Below are 20,196 nucleotides of genomic sequence, written 5' to 3' on the forward strand. Positions count from 1 at the left end.
GAGCCGTGACTTTCCCCCCACGCTGTCATTATGTTTTATGACAGAAGTGTTTGCAAAAACTGAAGCGAGGTGCTGTAAGGATGAGCTGTGTAAGAAAGTGAATGTGTAGCAAGAGTGCTGTCTGTTCAACCAGATCTAAAAGTGGGAGTGTGAGAGAAAGAGGGAGAGCATTGCCTTCAAGTAGTGCTCAAGAAAAACAAACAGAAGTGAGTGCAGAGTGAGTGAAGGTGAAGGAGTCACTGTCAAGATAAAGAAAGGGCAGAGGCAAAGAAACCGTGCATTCAGTTTGTTATACACTGATAAATAAACCCAGAAGTAAATTTGCAAAAAGACTTTAATTGGCATTGTTTTAATCATTCTTGGATCAATTTACAGTTGTGTTTTTTTTATTATTCATTCTTGTCAAAGGTAAACACGTTTCTTGTGGTTGTCTTCAACACCAGTAAATGCTTTTTGCCCGCTTCCCAAACCCCGTAACGTAAACTAACATTACAGAAGAGCACATTCTCTCATACACACTTGCATATTCAGATCCTACAAACGACTCCTTAACGGGTACGAAATTTCTAAATGCAACATACTCGAAAAGCGCGGACGAACACATTCTACATACATACGCACACAAATGTGCACGTTTTTTTCTCTTACTCGCTTCCACGCACACGCACACACACACACACACACACACACACTCAAGCACATTCCATAACCAGCATGTATTATAAATATACATTACAATGCAGACGCCTTCGTTTTCGCAAGTGCAGCACTTGAGGAATGCTGCTCTTCCATCAACTGTTTGTGCATTCACAGTTGGTTTATGACATGCACTTCAGCAACACAATCTGGTTAGTGGTATCTGTTACATGAGAGTAGGGTTACTGAGTGTATATCCCTACTGATTAGTCATAACCAATAACCCTCTCTGTTTGTTAGGCTGAATTACATCTGCTTATTTATCTACACAAGCAAAATGCTGCAGTAAAAATTCCACTGTTTAAAAAAAAGAATTAAAAAAATGGCACAATAGCTTATTGACCAAAGGCCTACAAATGCACATTAATAAATTAGGTAGATAAATAATATATTTTAATGTTAAAATAAATACATTTGAAAAGTAAATAAATTAAAAAAGCACAACATTGTAATCTGATTATTTGCCAGCCTATGTTGTATTACAATATAAAAAAGTGAACTTCTCTTTATTTTCACATTCACACGTGTTTTTTTTTGTTTTTTTTTAACAAAATGGCGGCAGCGTTACTTTGAGACTCATAGCACAATTTCTCCTCAGGCACCTGCTGCCGCACTCTGGCGACTGTATGGGGTCGTTTCCATGGTGACTGTGACTGCTGTAATGGCCATCAGCACTGATTGACTGGGAACCTCTGAAGTGGAAAAGGAATAGATTGGTTTGTCTGGCATTAAAAAGGGAACTTGCTGCAGAGAGAGGTTTTTGAGAATTGTAAATTAGTGGTATTCTAAATAACTTGGCTGATTGCTGCGAGGAGAAAGCTTTGACATCCGGAAAATCAATGCGAAGTGCTGAAGGTAAATGCATCTACACACATCTACCATGTCTAAGTGCCGTCAAATTACTAGTCCAGGGTCTGTATTTTTCAAGGGTTGTTAAAGTGTGAAGGCAGAAAATGCAGACAAAGGACTAGTTCTAAGAGGACACTCGCTATCTTCTAAAAAACACAGGCTTTGCATCTGTACCTATCACAAAGCCAGGGGTATTTTTGATGTCTGGTGAAAATGGTTTCTTGAAAGGCCTGTGGATATCCTCACAAAGTCTTTCCCTTTTCTTAAGAAACACCTTGGGCTGTTATTACCAGCAGCTCCCTCACACCAGTGTGAAAACATTCTTCAATGTCCAGGATAATGGCAGCTTTTCTCATCGCTGACTGATTATGTAAATATCCTGTATAGCCCAGGTAAGATCAGTACAGTTCTAGAGTCCAGCTTGCTCTTAACTACATCTAAGTCGAGTTTTAAACATTTGCATTCCTAGTCCATTGTCCAAGGCCTAAAAATCCACTGCAAATTCCAGGTTTGCCACCTTTTTCAAAGCTTACAGTCACAAAAAAACATTGCTTTCATCAGCTGAACAGTGCAGCTTAAAATCCTCATGTGATTTTTATATCCATGCTACAATAAGAGTGTGTAGTCTACATCCAATTTATTACAAGTCCACTTTCTCAGGCATGACAGCAGCACAGAAGTTCAATTCAGAATGGTCTCCATGTTGTGGCATGAAATGCTGTGGTATTCATATGATAATGACGTCCATCAACACATGGAGTGTCAAAATACACTAGTGTAAATATGACAGCAAAAGGCCTCTCCTTTTTAAAAGTCTAGTTAAGTTTAAGTTCAAGGATTTCCTTTCTGTGTCCCCTTTGACTGTGGTTCTGTTGCACCTCTGCATTATCCTCTCCTGTGTTTCTGCCAACTTTTACTACAACAACTTGGTGGATACAAAGCCCTTTGGACAAGGCGGTCCCAGCTATGCATGAGGTGTCACTCACGGTGACAAGTCGCTAGGACAAAAGGACAGCAGACACGAGCAGCATCGCCAGGGTAAGAAGAAGGCGGTCACGTGATGGGTTGCTGCCACTGACGCTTTTCTCCAGTTTGGGAACTTCAGGGTTAAATTCATCTGGAGAGAAAGTCACAGAAAGAGAAAATAAGAAAGCGAGAAAAGAGAAGAACGTGAGTGTGAAAGTGTGAGAGGGAGCGTGTGTGTGTGTGTGTGCCAGACAGAAGGAAACAAACCATTACTACATTATTAATTCATCAATCTAATGGCAGTGTGTGATGCATGGAAATTGTGCTTTAACACATGCAGGAAAAAAAAGACACGACGCAATTATCAACAAACCACCAATTATCATCAGCACTGGTACATATGGCCATTTTCCCCGTGGGATGGAAAATTAAAAACACTTTTATTTCTGATCTGTTTTTTTTTTCCATGTATTCCTCTTTTCACACTAATGATGTTTTTATCTTAGAGGGATTTCAATCAAACCAAATTACTATGGCCTTGCCATTGATTAGACACAACAGAACATTAGCAGGAGGGGAAAGATGGTGAAAGAGCTGGAAGAACACATTTTGTAATATTCGGTAAAAAGTGGATTACAGTAAGTCATTATGCTCGGTCTTGACAAAATGTTTCTTATTATATCGAGAGGTTTATTACATGCCAAAGTAAAGCAAAAGGAGCCAAACAGCTCTGTTGCTTACACAACTATAAGAACAGCTGGGCATTGAGATGTTAGAAAAAAGTTTTTTTCTATAGAGTAATCCAACAAAGTCAGAAGAAAGCTGCAATTTCTTCCTGACGTGAGTCACATCAGCCCACACCAGACATGAAAGAGAGATGTATGTGAAGAAGAGGGGTGATGGAAAAAATGTAAAGCCTTGAGATGTGTCAAACTAATGTTATATTTAATCATTAGGAAGTTATTTAGGTTTAACAGCTTAAAATCACACTGCAAAGATGAAAAAATACTTTTTTGTTTTGATACAAGAAAGGATATATCTATTTGACAAATTGTGTGCCAAAACAGCAAAAAGATTGTGTTTGTCTATGAAAATCCCTTTACTTTTACTTTATTATGTTGTCATCATAATGTCCCAGTGCGTTAAAGTTACAGCGGGCATATCATCTTCCATTAAATCAAACTGGCTTTCAACAGGAAATACATCAAATTAAGGAGGTAAGATGTCTTCAAAATGCTGTTTCACGGTGACGTTAAAGCCTTGCCTAGAGTTTACTAAATATAATGGAGACAGTAATTGGCTGCAAGTAAAAACAAGGGTGGTGATAAGAGATAACAGAGAGAACAATCACATGATGTTTGATGAATGAATGGAATTTTGTTGTTGCCTTCTCTGTCTGAGAGCAAACCATCCAACCGCTCTGGTTTGTCCTGGTTGTGTGTGACCAAATCAGAGTTCGCAAGGCATCTGTCTGCGGCAATGACACACAACACTAACATTCACACCGCAGTGCACTGGGATGAACCCAAACAGAAAACAGTCAGTCAAGGCAGAAGGGAGAATATAAACCAGCACTGCCTCAGGTAATGCTCACAGGTCACTGCGGGGCCTTCTCACCATCCGGGTTGTCTCTCCAAAAGGTTTAATTAGAGAGGCTCCAGAAATAAAATGTAGACTCAGTGACCAGAAGAAGAGACACCCTGCGCCTGCAGAAGAAGTGAGGTCTCGCTTACTTTTACACAAACATGAACATGCAGCTACAGCTGCATTTCCACAGTTTCTTCAGATGAACTGATTCATTTTGTGTGATGTTACAGACTTTATTTGTGGGTGCCAAGAGCTTTGACAATCACAAAGCTGTACAATATGCACCTCATAAAAACCCTTGCTATTTAGGGAGGCCGCCTTTGGAAGATAAATGTGGGGGATGCCGGGCGCCTCGAGCCATAACAAGTTATCAAAGGTCCACAGTATGACACTGAACATCACAGTACAATTGTGGGATACAGCAATCAATTTCTGAGTGCTCTGGTGCGGTCTCGTCTGTATGGGGTATAACAACAGACGAGCACACGGGGTAGCTCTCCTGTCTGCGGTAATCGCCCAAGGCATTTACAGTGAGATAAGAAACATCAGCTCTAGACTGTCCATGAGTGGAAGAAGGTTGTCTGGTCTGATAAATCCTCGCGCAAACAATGCTACAACGATGGTAGACTCGCAGTGATGCGTGAACAACGTGAGGCGATGGACCCGTCATGTATGGTTACTGCTCTATAGGTCAGTGAGGGAGGTGAAACGATGAGGAAATTCAACTGGCTTAATGCCATCTTTCTTCATACCTACCTGGAGCTACCTCCATGACATAGAGCAACAGAAAAATGACAACAAGCGTGGATGAGATTGATGCAGCTGAAAGTTATTGTAAGATCACAAACAGAGTGAACTGTTTAATATGAAAATGTCTCCGATTGTCATGACAAACCTGAACTTAATTGCTCCTAGCAACCACTATCGTAGCTTTTGTGTGTCAATAGAAAATATCGTGATGGATACATTCCTCACAATTGATTGGTTAGAACGCAACAAAAAAATAACTCCTCGGCCCAAGAAAAGACAGAAAATGAAGCGGAGGCTGTTAAATGGGACATATGAAAACGTTTTTAGTTCTTGTGCACATACATTTGAGTATCTGGAGTGCCTACCAAACCACAATCTGTGAAATAAGACAACCCAGTTCGTTTTTTGTGGGCTGCCTAGATCAGAAAACATGGGATTCAACAAGCCACTCAGATTTGACTCCCCTTCCTATGCCACATGCAGGCTCCTTTGAATATACTCCCCTACCCAACCATCTGAGAATCTCCCCCCACGGCTTGAGAACTACCTTTGCAAAGGTGCGCCATATTTTTCTCGCAAGCCAATCACAGCAGACTGGACTTTTCGGGAGGGAGGCATAAAGAGACAGGCACTTCAGACAGAGGATGAATACTTCAGACAGAGGATGAATACAGGTATATTCAGACAGACAGTACGAGCAAAAAGAATGTGTTTTTTGAACATTAAAGCATGTAAACATGTTCTAGGAGGAACACAAAATACAAGTATGAACCTAAACATTCGCATGATATGTCTCCTTTAAGGGTAACTACCGTTTTTTTCAACCTGGTATTAAGCAAGATCGCTGCAGTCGGCAGCGGCGAAACAAGCTACAATGTAAGTTAATAGAGCAATTGTCCAGCTTGTATTTACATTCACAAAAGTGCTTGTTTTGCCACTGACAGGCTCAGTGTCTGACAACATTATGGAAATGATCCCTTCAGAGATAGATGTAAATCGGTAAACTATGTTTATTTCAACCAACACTAAAGTTGTGATGGTTGGAATGAAGTGTATTTTACGATGCTAAAATTACTGTATTTACATGGAGTCGGGAGGGTTTAGCGAACGCAATTTCGCGGATGTTTTTATGTTTAAGAAAAGGATCTTACTCTTTAACAGAAAGGTCGACCTCCTTAAAAATCCTTTCCATAATGTTGTCAGACACTTATATTAATCTGAGCCTGTCAGTGGCCAAACGAGCACTTTTGTGAATGTAAATACAAGCTGGACAATTGCCCTATTAACTTACATTGTAGCTTGTTTCGCCGCTGCCGACTGCAGTGATCTTGCTTAACACTGGACTAATTTCAAAGATTGTTGTTCCCATCAGTCACTTAGAAACAAAAACATTGGAAAATAGGGTCCAGGTTGAAAAAAAATGATAGTTACCCTTTTAAGTTGTTACTAAAGCATTGCAGCTGCTATCAGCCTCAAAGCTGTTTTTAAAGCAGTGTTTCAATTATTCTTTGTATACAGACTGCACATGTTGGATGAAGTGTTTCGGATTACTTGGTGGATCACAACTATATTTATGACTGATTTTGAGAAAATCTGCACATAAGTCGTTCAGAACAGATGAATCAAGGGTGCTGGTGCCTATTGACGCATCTTAAAATGGTGTGTTTACGGTTACATTTTCTGGTCCACCACCTTATTTATATTGCAGCCTTTAGCCCTTCTACTGCTGCAGACACTCAATATAGGAGGAAAGTGTTTAAGGGCAAGTCACAGATGGAGGAATGCACAGAGTATACTAAGCATTGCTGCAGGAAACTATAAGATTATGATTAATTCAAGCAGCAAGCATCAAGACTGATGCTGAACTGTTGTAGCACATTTGTGGCAATAAGCTGTTCATTATAAGATGCTCTACTATAACTAATCTCTGCTATATAGAACAGATGTGTGTTTCAAGGTATTGGAAAATAAATTAAAATCATAAAAAAAAGATAAATCAAGTCAATTCACAGGATGCTTCTGGTTTATTACAACTTGGGTCTTTTTGTAGTTTATGTTACAAAATAGACTCAACAAAGTAATAACTAAGATATGGAAACACTTTCTAATGGGGCAACAAAGACAAGTGAGTCAGATTATCTGGCAGGTTGTAAATAAGACAACAGTGTCCCCTTTCACAAAATTGATTCACAAGCACTGCAGATTGCAAATGGTGGCAGCAGCTCATTTCACAAATGATAAACTGTGATGATTACAGCAGACAGCTTGAGTAATATTTGTATTGTTGGCCTCTATTTTCTCTTCCAAGTAGGTTTGGCTGACCCAGGGATTTGTTTAAAGGAACATGCCGACTTATTGGTACTTTAGCTTATTCACTGTATCCCCCAGAGTTAGACAAGTCCATACATACCCTTCTCATCTCCATGCGTGTTGTAACTCTGTCTGACACACCCACTGCTAGCTTCGCTTAGCACAGATCCTGGAGGTAACCAGCTCCAACTAGCCTATTGCTCCCAAAATAACGCCAACATTTTCCTATTTACATGTTGTGATTTGTATAGTCACAGCGTGTACACAGCTACACGCTGTGACTATACAAATACGTTGGCTGTGTCTCATGTGACGTTGTACATGTTGTGACTATACAAATCACAACATGTAAATAGGAAAATGTTGGCGTTATTTTGTCACTTATTGGGAGCTGTAGGCTAGTTGGAGCCAGTTACCTCCAGGATCTGTGCTAAGCAAGGCTAGCGGTGGGTGCCTCTGACAGAGTGACAACACGCACGGAGATGAGAAGGGTATGTATGGACTTATCTAACTCTGGGGGATACGGTGAATAAGCTAAAGTCCCAATAAGTCGGCGTGTTCCTTTAAATCATCTTACTGCTCATGTTTCTTGCCCTCTCTGACTTTAGCAAGGTCACAACGTTTCCAGAACTAACTTAACAGCCTAGATAGATAGATACTTTATTGATCCCCAAGCCTTATTATTACCCATAGAAATGATGGCTGAAAACTACAAGTTGTAATAGACCAGAATTATCCTCAAAACACCCTGTTAAATAAGGATCATGTGACATAGAAGCAAAGCTAATAATAAAGTAACGAGGATGACAGCAAATCCAAACATATGTGGGGGGGAGAGAGAGAGAGAGAGAGAGAGAGAGAGAGAGAGAGAGATAGATAGATGGGGAGATTTGTTGATGCAAAGCCAGTCTGTGGGTTGGGCTGGACCTGAGGGTGAGTCAGAGAGTGGGTGTCCAGCGGTCAGCAGGACCATCAGGGGTACCAGTTGTATTTAAGTATATATATGTGTGTGTGTGTGTGTGTGTGTGTGTGTGTGTGTGTGTGTGTGTGTGTGTGTGTGTGCATACATCTGTGTGTCTGGATTTTGTTATTCCTCTAAATGTATTCAGCAAAATGCATCACAATGCTAGAGGCTATGATTTCTTTTATGATTCCCTGCCAGTGTGTGTATGTTTTTATTTTTTATATAAAATTCTACGTAAGCTTGAGCTGGAGTTAGTGCTGAGCAATTCGCCCACCACTGAGCTTTTCTTTCTTCCTCTGCAACCCCCTTTCTCTGCCCCCCCCTCTGGTTTAATTTCGTTATCTGACTTCTCTCTCTCTCTTTTCTGCCAAGCTTTCTCCTGCTGCATTTCTCTTCATATTTCTCTCTCTCTCTCTCTCTCTCTCTCTCTCTCCCTCTCTCTCCCTCCCTCTCTCCCCCCCGATGGCTCAAGAGCTCTCTTCGCTCCATCTCTCTTGGTCTCAGTTTCCATCTGAGGCAGGTTACACTCTCTTAGCCCTCGTCACAGACTGCCCACAGCTCCGAGAAACAAGCAAACTAAATGATTCCCGGCAAGAGGCTTTTGTGAGAAAGAAAAATAGAGGGTTTATGTAACCACTCAGCTGTACAATTGACTTGCTCTCTGACATGTTTGCTCTTTAGCAAACAGGAACCTTTCATTCCTTACAAGACCTTTACTGACCTTGCATACGTTTTACCTGTGTGTGTGTGTGTGTGTGTGTGTGTGTGTGATGTAAATTGAACAAGATAAAGTTTTAGTTTTTTCTTTGTAATTCTGGTTTAATATTACCCATTATACCCATTCTGATAATTTAAGTGTCGAACTGATCCAATACTCATGCTGTTGGGTTAAGTGAGTTAATTTGTTCTTACACAGATGCCCGGAAATGCAGTATGTAGTATGTAAGAAGGTAAGTGTGTCACTACTGCAGAATCACTAGTTGTATTGTTCACCGTCTTACCCATATAACATTTTCAAAAGCAGAAAATAAAGGTTTTACTCATCAACCAGCTATGGGCTGTGGATTTTCTTTTGCCAACCATAGCAAAACTAACAAATGGTTGATTCCTTTCCACAATGATTGGGACACAAATCAAGCTTTGCAGCCTCAGCCAAATATTGACCGGCATCTGGCTATTGGCTGCTGTTCATTTTCAGCAACTCAAAGTCACTCACCAATGTTGTGTATTTTGATGTTTGGCCTGACTGTGTACTCGGGAGAGGTCTGACTGGAGTCATCATCTGCCTGGGAAACTGAGGAACACACCACATGTACACACAAAGACAGAAAAGAAAGGAAATAGAGGGAGAAATAAAAAGCAGGAGGAGAGAGGGAGGAGAGACCGGGAGAGAAAACACCTCATTAAAATGACAAGACTGGGAAAAATGTGCATTTTTTGGCACCACTAAATTGTATACAGCTTGGAGCAGTTGGTGTGCCCCTGTCACTGAGAAAGCATAAAGAAATCCTGGACTGAGAATCCAGACTTCTATGTGAAGATTAAAAGCATTTGGAACCTGTGGACAGAAATAATTTTACATTTACTGTTCGTCTAGACACAGAATAACATTCAGTCTGCATCGCCAAATTATCCATGAATGAATGATGTGTGGGTTTGTAGATGTGCATGTGTATACATCTGTGTATTTTCTGCTCTTTTAAAACTAAATATGTATGTTTGTGTGAGCCTGTGATTCTGAAACATAGTAAGATGAAAGAGCATTCACGGAGAATTTACATAGAAGCTGGTAGCAATCAAGTTGCAGCTCTTTGCAAATGTAAAACATGTGCTATGATTATTCACATCTCTTTGTTATCTTAAAGTCTTAAAGTAAGGGTTAAGGTGGGAGACATGCAGAGAAAATAAAACCGGTCTGGAGGCAGCTGAAATCAACAGCTTTTTGATAGAAAGCTGTTAAAATGACCTTGCTGAGTAAAGGTTGCGGATTGTAAACTGACTAAATGCACCAATGCACACATTGCCATTCATGCACACGTACACACACACACATTAAAAAGATTTACAGCCGTCAAACTGCCATGTGCAGACCTACACACATGCTCTAATTTCTACATCTCGCACACACACAGCGATGCACACAAACACACAGAAGCAAATGGAGGCGTGGTAGACACATTAATAGATTTGCCGTGACACTGGGATGGGGTGGTGGGTGTTATGGTGATGTGTACACAGGGGCTGACACTGGCCTGAGTGTGGGATGTATTAGTGCTGACAAGGTTAGAGGAGAGGGGGGAGGCGTTCAGCACTGGGCTCCCTGATCAAAGGCCTGCAGGGGAGAGAGCAGGCTACCAGGGTAAACACACACACACACACACACACACACACACACACACTATACAGGGCAAGCATCAGAGAGCCAGAAAGAGCGAAGAAGCGATAGACAGTGGGGGATAGGGAGGAGGGGGAGTGACAGAGAGAGCTTTAGTGTAGAGAGAGAGTTGAATCTTGCAGCTGCATCAGTTTTTTTCCTTTTACATCTTTTGTGCGGCTTCACGAGAGCATGTCGTTCACAGAGAGAGATAGAGCATCACTGTAATAGCACTGAGACAGAGAATAACATTAAGCCATCAAAGCGCTGCTTCTAGGGAAAAGACGCCATCATCAAAACCTCGCCAAGACACCGCACGGCAGAAAAGCCTCTCTCTGAGACAAGACTGTCAGATCTTAGTTTTTTTTGCGTGTTTCTCTCTGCCTCTTTGTCTCTGTTTCTCTGTGTGTTTGGGAGATACAAAGAGATAGGAGGGGAGAGCAAAGTGAAAATGAGGTGACACAGAAAGAGAGGAAATGGTATGAAATGAGTGGAAGAGACCTATGGAGGTAAGAGGAAGTTGTTTGGTCTCACCAGTGGAGCAGCAGACGTAGACCCTCAGTCTCAGGCAGCTGTGGCCGTGGTGGTGGGTGGGCGTGGCTGAAACAGAGAGCAAACACACACAACATGTCAACATTGTGCCCTCTGCAGGCCAGACCACCCTCAACAATCACCTGTGCAAACTGCAGCTCTGGAACTGAGCAGCCGCCTGTCCTCAGCTGAACTTCCAGAATCTATTAGCAGCCCCCACATGCTATCAATACATGTGGGTGACAGCGGCTGAAGGGAAGCTATTAAAATATTGGATGTCAGGCTTTTTCTATCCATCACAATAAACCAGCGTTTGCTGCCTGACTCACAGATATAGTAGTACTCCTGGCCAACATTGAACTCGTAGCCCAGCGAGAAGGCGCTGTAGCGCTGGAACTTCTCAGAGAACTTGATGGGGGCATGAGGAGCATGGGGCCGGTTGCACTCCCAGCGCTTGAAGCCCAGCTGGGGGTCACAGGTGCGGTACCCGCGGTAGCTGACCATGTAGAGGATGTACTGCTCGGCCACGGTGCGCTCCAATGTCCCCCGCTGGCTGGTGTTATAGTGCGGGCAGTAGATGTCCAGGTAATCATTGACGCTGACCTGCACCGTGTATCCCTCCCTCCGTAGCCTGAATGAAAAATACAGAAGGAGATGAAGGACAAGAGGAATAAAGAAAGAAGGAAAGACAGACAGAAATGTGGATAAGTAACTAGGGCTGCAAATAATAATAATTGTAAAAATAATTGTTTTAATTATCCGTTAAGCACTAGTTTAACATTTGGAGCCTAGTCGCCAGCATGAGGTTGCCAGGCAACCTGACTCCAGGAAATCACTTATCCCACACATAAAACTTGTCAGTTTTACACTTATAACATTAGTGAGCTTTAGAGGTGCTTGCAGGTGAATTTTGTACCTTTGGACAGGCTAGCTGTTTGGCGCAGTGTTCAGTCTTTATGCTAAGCTAAGCTTTGTCTCTGCAAGAAAGCAAATAAAAGAATTTACCAAAAATGTTGAACTATTCTTTTAACCTCTCAAATACATTTACAATTAACTACCTTTTCCTCAGTGCACATTAACACCCTCTTCTCTTCAAGAGAGAAACTATTATACCTTTCTCCCTCTGTAAAAACACACACTTCCTCACTACATGCCTCGGGGCGAGTGCTGAGAACAGTGCTCAGAATGATAATCTGCACTCCCGTCTCTTCCCCTGAGCCAGCTACAGGCCGGGTCATTGAGGCGGAAGGAGATCCTGTCAGTGGCAATGTATGCTCTGGCCGCAGGGGAACCGGCCTGTACACGGTACATATGACGGCCCAAGCTCCCTTGGCAACTGCCACTGATGGACGAGCAGGCTGTTAGCAGGTAAGGAAGGCCACTCTAAAGTTGAGCATGTATGTGTGTGTGTGTGTGTGTATGTGTGTGTATGTGTGTGTGTGTGTGTGTGTGTCGTACATAATGGCACAGCTGATTCAAGACTCCTCACTGAACAACTGAGTCGATGATATGATATGATTTCACATTCAGCTGCCATGCTGTGATCTTCACTGTTTATAATACTAACTATGCTTATTATGTAAATTACACAATCTGTAATTAGACAAAGTAGAAGTCATTAGAAGGGCTCCTGCAGGTGAGCTGATGAGATGGGAATTGTCCTGGGCTGCAGTGATGTGAAACATGCATCAACTACAGCTGTAATGACTCATTTGCACCAGTAGGTGGAGGTATTGCACTGTCTTATGTTTAAATAGAAAACCTCCCCTCTTTCTCTTCTGCACTCATTTTTTTCTCTACCGCTACACATTTTCTGTTACACACATACAAAGGAACGCGCACACGCACACCCCTCACTGTGTATGTATTGTGCTCACACAACTATACGCACACATGCATACGTTACTGGGTCAGGCCTCCAGAGAGATTATTATTCAATTACAAAATGTGGATCAGAAATGTCATAACTCCTCTCTCTCTCTCTCTCTCTCTCTCTCTCTCTCTCTCTCTCTCTCTCTCTCTCTCTCTCTCTCTCTCTCTCTCTCTCTCTCTCTCTCTCTCTCTCTCTCTCTCTCTCTCTCTCTCTCTCTCTCTCTCTCTCTCTCTCGTTACAACGGTTCCTTTTTTCTGGATCCACTCCTCCACTCCCGTCCTCCTTCTCATCTCCACCTCTTCTCTTCGTTTACACACATGCCAAGGCAGATGAATATCAATTCTCTTAACCAGAGTTCTTTTTGGGCCATCAATCTTATCTGTGCTTTCGATCCCCGCCGCTTAGATGTGAGATGACAGACTTTTGTCTTGCGGTGTTGCGAGAAGAGACAACACAGCTATGCTTCAAAGGGACTATATTTAGAGAGGGGGTTTGGTGGTGGAGGAGGGGAGGAAGTTTGAGGTGGGGGGAGAACGGAGGGGCAGAGACAGATAAAGCGGTACAATGGGTGTGGGATAATGGTAAGCAGATAGACCTAAGATGAAAGTGGGAGAAAGAGGGTGCTTTGAATATAAAAACATGCCATGAGGAGAATCCTGGATGCAAGTGGCGTGTAAAAAGTCAGGAGAGTGATGCAGTCATTGAGAAATAGGTGAGAGGATGGCAGCGTGCTAGAGGACCTGAATGCAAGGAAGCAAAAGCAGGAGGAAGAGTGTATGTGGGTCTGTGTTTGAGCACTCAATCGTATCTATGGATAAAACGCTGCTGGGTGCTACTGAGACAGTAGGCTACAGCAAATGCAGATAACTCACCAGCGTCAATGCATAGGTTCACGTTTTAAGATTTACTGGCTGGAGAGACAAAAAAAAGACATGTACTGTACATGAGCGGCTACTGAAATGGACAATAATAACTTATTTGGTGCATCCATGTGGCTTGAGTGGACAAGATGGGGATGAATCTATGACTTCAACGATTCATTATCAATATCTAATTAATTTATTGATCATTTAGTCAGGAAGTAGTGAAAAATAAACATTACAATCTCATAGAGCCAATAGTGACGTCTTCAAATTGCTTGTTTTGTCCAATCCAAAGTCTAAAGATATTCAATTTACAATGATGCAAGACACAGAAAAAGCCTTTGAGTTGCACATTTGGGAATTTTTATTATTTTTTCTTGGTAAATAACTTAATTTAATTACTGGAAATGGATTATTACAATTGTTGTTGATTCATTTTCTGCTGTTCGACTAATCTGTTCAGCCCCAGATGAACATGCGACTCTGTTACTTTACTGTCAACTGTTTTGTTTTTCACTTCGCCTCAGTAGACGTAGCAACACAGCAGGAGAATATTTTGTTCCTATCGTAAAGCCAGCGATAGAAGAAGCAGAAGAAGAACGAAAGAGGAGGAAAAGGAAGAGAAGGTAAGGTGGGGCAGAAGAGAAAAAAGGAGACTAAAAGAGTGGAGTGAGAAGAACAGGCTGGCTGGGTGAGACGAGTCCCTCTAGGTGTATGCTGTTATATAAGCAGTCCACTTAGTCGCACAAGACAGAAAGGTTGCAGGGCAGAGAGGAATGGAGGGAGAAGAGGAGAGAGGAAACAGAAGAAGGGGGTGAGAGGAGATTTAATAAGTTACGGTGGGTGGTGGGGGGGTTTGATGGGTGAGGAAGGAAAATGCATTGAATGATGACAACAAAGAGAAAGGCACAGAACGGGAGTCAAAGGCCTAGACAGAGACATAGTGCTCCCCAGGGATAAACATATATGTGGTAAAAGTGCATAAAAAAAGACTGATGGCTCTCATTCTCTCGTTGTCTCCCTTTTCCTGCAGCCCCTTCCCTCTCCAACTCTCTCCTTCTCTTTCCGCTATGCATTGTCTCTGTGCTGGTTTTGCTGTCTCATCATCATTTTCCTATGAGTGGGAATGCGCAGCTAGTTAGTAAAGGCTGCACAGGCTGGTGAATACTGCCAGGGGAGGCAGATAGCAGGGGAGAGAGAGGGAAAGAGGAGGAGGTGGGGGGAGGAGGGGAACAAGCGAGGAAGACAAAGATAGCACCACTGCACCTTTCACATCTGCGCTAAAAAGAGTCTTTGGAGAATACTGGCGGTATCAATAAATAACAACTGTAAGGTAGCACTAAAGCTAAAGACACTTAAAAGCATACAGTGGACAGAAACAGAGCATATTCTACAGCCACAGAACATCTATACTTCCTGGAGTAAAAAAATAAAACACCATAACATCATAAATACTAAGTTGTTAGTAACAAGAGCAACTTTCCACATAAGTGATGCCAATCATCTCATGTTTTGCTTGACTGAGCTTAAAACTAAAACAAATCCATGTCCTCTGTCATTTTTCTGTATATTAATTTTGCTAGATAGCATCAAAGCAGAAGCATGAACGCTGCTGACTTTCAATGAAAATAATACCAGTGCAATTGTATTTGTTTCTTTCCACCCCACTGACATGAATGGATATGAAAAGTCTAAACCCAGCGAGGTAGGCTTTACAGTCTGAAGTTAGTGAAGTTAGTTTGTTCTGCTGCAGGTTTGCCCTACATTACTGCCAGAGGCTCAAACTGTTTTCAAAAATCCATTAAAAACAGCTGGAAGAGACAAGTTGTTGCTTTTGACAAACATAGTCCAACTTTGTAGCAGAAAATACTTCTGACTGTGGAAGAAAAAAAAACACTTGTGGGTTTCAACACTTCAAGTATTAATGCTGATAGGCACAGTAAAGAATACGATGATATCAGTATTTTAATTTGCAAATGCACATATCAGGAAATGTTAGAGGCTCACTTTTATGGAATAATATCATAGCTGCTCACTGGAAAATGAAAATGTCACATGAAAGCTAAATAACTGTAAAGCAAAGTGCATTTATTACTTCCAATACTTATAACGTTGCAAAACATTGGTTTACTTGCAAAGATATCAACAATCTGTCCTCCAACTTGCTTTATTTGCTTGTACATTTACGAAGCAATTATGAACAGAGCTTTTCCGTGTCAAAAACAGCACCATGGACTCAGTATGATTGCATTTGAGGAATCGACTTTTGCGTAAATGCTCTTGTCGCCGCACAGACTCACACCCACCACACCAACAGTAAGTAATCTGTCTAATTAACAGTACAAGGTGTTTTTTTGGTGTCTGAATTGTTTGTCATTACTGCTTTCCAAGATGGCTGCCATGAAAAATGTGTTAATTCAACTTTTTATTAAAGCAATTATGTAAAATCTTGTATCTCTACAGTGTCACTGTCCAGCTATGTTTTTTTAGTTTAGTTTTAGTTGTAGAAGCTGCTCTCAGTAAAGATGAGGTCAGCGTGGCATCATTGATGACCTTAAAACACACACTCTCTGGGGTAATCAACATCCCAATCATCAGGAGGTTAAACTACCGATGCGCAAAATGGCGTGACTAAAAAGCCATTTGCGAATCGTCTGTTTACCACCGACAAGACTCCTTCAATCGAGTCCCCTGGCAGGGACAAGCTGGGCTCTGCTGTTTTTCTCTGTACCTCAGCACCAAAACTCATTACTTGTGCACGCACACATGCGCACAAAGGACACAGACAACCATCACACATGCATGCGAGCGCACACGCACACACACACACGCGCACACGCACACACACACACGCGCACACACACACACACACACACACACACACACACACACACACAATCTCCTGTGAGTCGTCACTGATTGAGTTAACACCACAATTAACGGGTTTACAATGTTTCGATCCAAAATGGAGGATTGAGGGAGAAACAAGTGCTGAGCTAGGCTGTTGGAAGAGGCAAACGCTGCAACTCTCTTCTTAGACTATTTGACCACTGGGAGTCATCCAACAGTTTCCTCCACAACCTCGGTTAACTTTGGCCTCAGAGAAATTGAGGGGCATTACCTTGTCATATTTACTCACTCCTGTATAAACCTCCGAACAGCTTATTCCCCAGCCTTCCACCTTTGCTTCCCTCATTTGCAAAGCTCTGACACATTTGTTTGCAATAACATTTTCTAACATTTACAGAAACCTACAACTGGGAGCTATCCTGTACAGCTACACCACCTACAGCATAGTTCTGCTGAAGAAATTACAAGTCTTGCTCAAGGACACCTGGACAGCTACAACAAATACCTTTTAAGACGATCACCTAAACACCAGGCCAAGGCTCACAAGTTGTGATTTAAAAAAAAAATAAAAAATCAATTGTCATCATTTTCTCAGAGTGCGTCACTCTCTGCTCTGCTACTGAGAAATGCCAACAATTTAAAATGAATTAACAACTTCAGTAATTAATACATTTGTGGTGATGTCGGCTTGTCATGACATTTACTCTGCTTGTCAACAACGAGGTGAAACAACTTCATGAGCGCAGCATTAAACGCTCAATTGCTGCTGTATTTTGAACATGCAGAAAGTTATTGATTTCAGCTTTAAAGTGATACTTTATTGATCTCCTATTAGTGAAGTCTTTTTACTTTCCCCTCTCATTGGGAGGTCACGGTGCAGCCTCAGCTAAAGAACAGCATCAGGCAGCTTGCAGGGCAGATTTATTATTATTAGAATTAAGAATGATAAACAGCAAATTCTCACATTTGTCCATTTACTGACTAATTGTTTCACCACTATGTGTTATTCATGTATGCTGAAATGTGTCTTTCAGCATTTTTCTTGTGGAATTCTGGATAGCTTTACCTCTTCAATCCTTTCGGTATTTTTCAACCCTATTTTCCTATATATTTGTGTCTTTGCATTTGTGTGGACAAAAATCTTTGAATTTGGTCCAGTATTGAGCTAGAACGCTGTAACCAGCAGCTGCAAACCCGGCTTCAATGTAATCCTATAGGTAAAATGCGGACTGTCAATGTACGTCCACTAAAAGTACTTGTTTTTAGGTTGAAAAATACCAACATTACCCTTTAAAACTAAACAATATTGGAAGTGTGGTTGAAATGCTCACATATGCATTTCACATATGTAACGCTTAAACAGGGTCGCTCCGATTTAAGGAGTCGTGAATCAAAAAGACCGGCCTGACGCAAAGGGCACTTTGTGTTTGCTAGTCGGCTCAATGGGCATTCTTATTTGAATTGTTGCAGTGAGGGAAACAAAATCTGATCATGATCAACATAATAACACCATTGCCACAGCGCCAATCTCTGATTAAATCACTTGCAAAGCATTATGGGTTGCTGCCAGCTCGTTGAGAGGAAATATGGACAGGCATAAATTCCATTGATTAATCTATGTGGCTTAAGCTGCTCTTTACTTTCTAGACATCCACAGAGGAAGTTTAAATATCAAACAGAAATATGGATGACACAGTTGAATATTAAACCGTGGCTCTCCTCCAGCTAGACTCTTTGCATAAAATAACTGTAATAGATGCCACTAGGTGTCTTTTTTCCTTTTAATAGAGCGAAACGTTTCCAAGGACCACTTGGGAATGTTTTTCTGGCTGTAGTTGGCCCCTGTGCTTTGGGCTTTGCATTGGTGTGGCAACTTAGACTGGCAGCAATACTGCTTACACTTTAGTGAGCACTCCAATCCAGCAATTAAACTCCATATTTTAATGACTGTGGTTTAGTTTAATGCAACTGGGATTTTGAGTGGCTAAAATATATGTGTTATATTCTCTGTAATGTCCAAAAATCTGTTGACATTTTAATTATAAAAGCAGCATGGATGACACACACACAAAAGAGAATAAAATGGGGAAATGTGAAAAGATAATGGGAACCTCTCTTCTCCTAATTAACCTAATAATCTTCAGAGGTATTACGAGTTTATGTCAAACCGCTGTCACGACTAGTCTTGAAAAGTCACCCATCCCACTGACTTCCTGGTGTGATTATATCCTACAACAAGCCGTGATAACAAAGGTCCACCTCTCTCAAGGTGAGGCTCTAATTGTACCTCACCATTAAAGGCTTGATTGCCCACATCTGCTTTCTTCTCATTTACTTTCTCACATCCATCCACATCCTGCCTCTCATTCACTATTTATCCGGATTTGCAGAATGATGTTGTCAGATCATGAAAAGCACAACTCATTCTCCTCTCTTCTTCATCCAACACAGTCTGTTCTCCCACAAAAGTGTACCTCATACATGGATAATGGACCGCACCAACTTTGGAAAATGACTGTGTGTGTTTATGCATGTGTTCAGCAACACATTCTCAGGAACGGGTTCGTATGATATCAACGGCCCAGTATATAGCAAACAAGATTAAAATTGATGTGTTCTCTGTTCTGTTCACCTTCCAAAATGAGTGCCTACAACAAATCACATGACAAAGCACTGATCATTTAAAAAAACAAATTAAATCAATATCATTTCTTTCCAAACAAAAGTAATTCCAACACCATATTTGTTGCATTCTGTACGTAACATTTCTGTTTGCTCTTCTGCTAAACATCTGTTTAGTACCTTCCATGAATGGACCTCATGCCCATAGGGTGTCTGCTGCATTATGGAGTGAAAAACAGTTTAAGTCTAAATTCATAAAACGACCAGTTATGTGTAAATAAGATAAAAACTGGCAAAAAAGGGTGAACATTTAAAATGTGTAAAGAAAACTCACAGCTGCTTTGTCTCATACATGTTCTAATGAATCTGTTATAATACATTCTTGGATTAGCTGAAATGACACTGAAGCTATACAGTCAACATTAAAGGAGAACTCCGGCACTCTTTAGAACATAGAAGAGGCACTCTTTAGAACATGCCCCCACAACTGCCGTTTTAGCTAAGTGGGAGCTCTAGACGTAGATGCAGCAACTCCAGTTTGGTAGCACCGATTTGGGTCAGTTTTTTTTCTATCGACAGTACGCGCATATTTATAGCGATCAAGATTCACGTAAAAATTGCCCGGAATTCTCCTTTAACAATCAATATCTTTTCACTTTGAATTGATTATGACTGGAAGTGTGGGCTGATTGTTTTGTCAATTAAAGCCATGCAGCCCCTTTTGTTGTCACAGACTGGACATATTACCTGTGAGAACACACCAATTTCTATTTTGTGCTGCTGCTTAAATGTAAAGGGTGCTGGCCTTAGAGAGAGTGTGTCAGACAGAGAGAAAGCGTGATAGCAGAAAGGCTGGGACACACAAAAGAAGCTCTCATCAAGATGAATTCCCCACAGCACGCCTTCAGCAAGGGTGCCAGGCAGCTCCTGCTAGCCCACTGTCGCCATGTCCAAGATCAAA

At 41.5% G+C, this 20,196-nt stretch overlaps 1 protein-coding gene across 1 annotated transcript in view; it reads right to left on the minus strand.

The window, feature by feature from the left end:
• Positions 1-344: 344 nt before the first annotated feature.
• efna3a (ephrin-A3a) overlaps positions 345-20,196 on the minus strand; it is a 60,859-nt gene continuing 41,007 nt past the window's right edge. Inside the window, exons 2-5 of the mRNA XM_078267685.1 lie at positions 11,357-11,658; positions 11,031-11,096; positions 9,339-9,416; positions 345-2,662 (exon numbers count right to left, since the gene is read on the minus strand). Coding sequence (XP_078123811.1) covers positions 2,544-2,662; positions 9,339-9,416; positions 11,031-11,096; positions 11,357-11,658 — 565 coding nt within the window. The 3' untranslated portion in view covers positions 345-2,543. The remainder of the gene's footprint in view (positions 2,663-9,338; positions 9,417-11,030; positions 11,097-11,356; positions 11,659-20,196) is intronic.

The sequence above is a fragment of the Sander vitreus genome, chromosome 14 (assembly GCF_031162955.1).
Source record: "Sander vitreus isolate 19-12246 chromosome 14, sanVit1, whole genome shotgun sequence".
NCBI classification, from domain to species: Eukaryota; Metazoa; Chordata; class Actinopteri; order Perciformes; family Percidae; genus Sander; species Sander vitreus.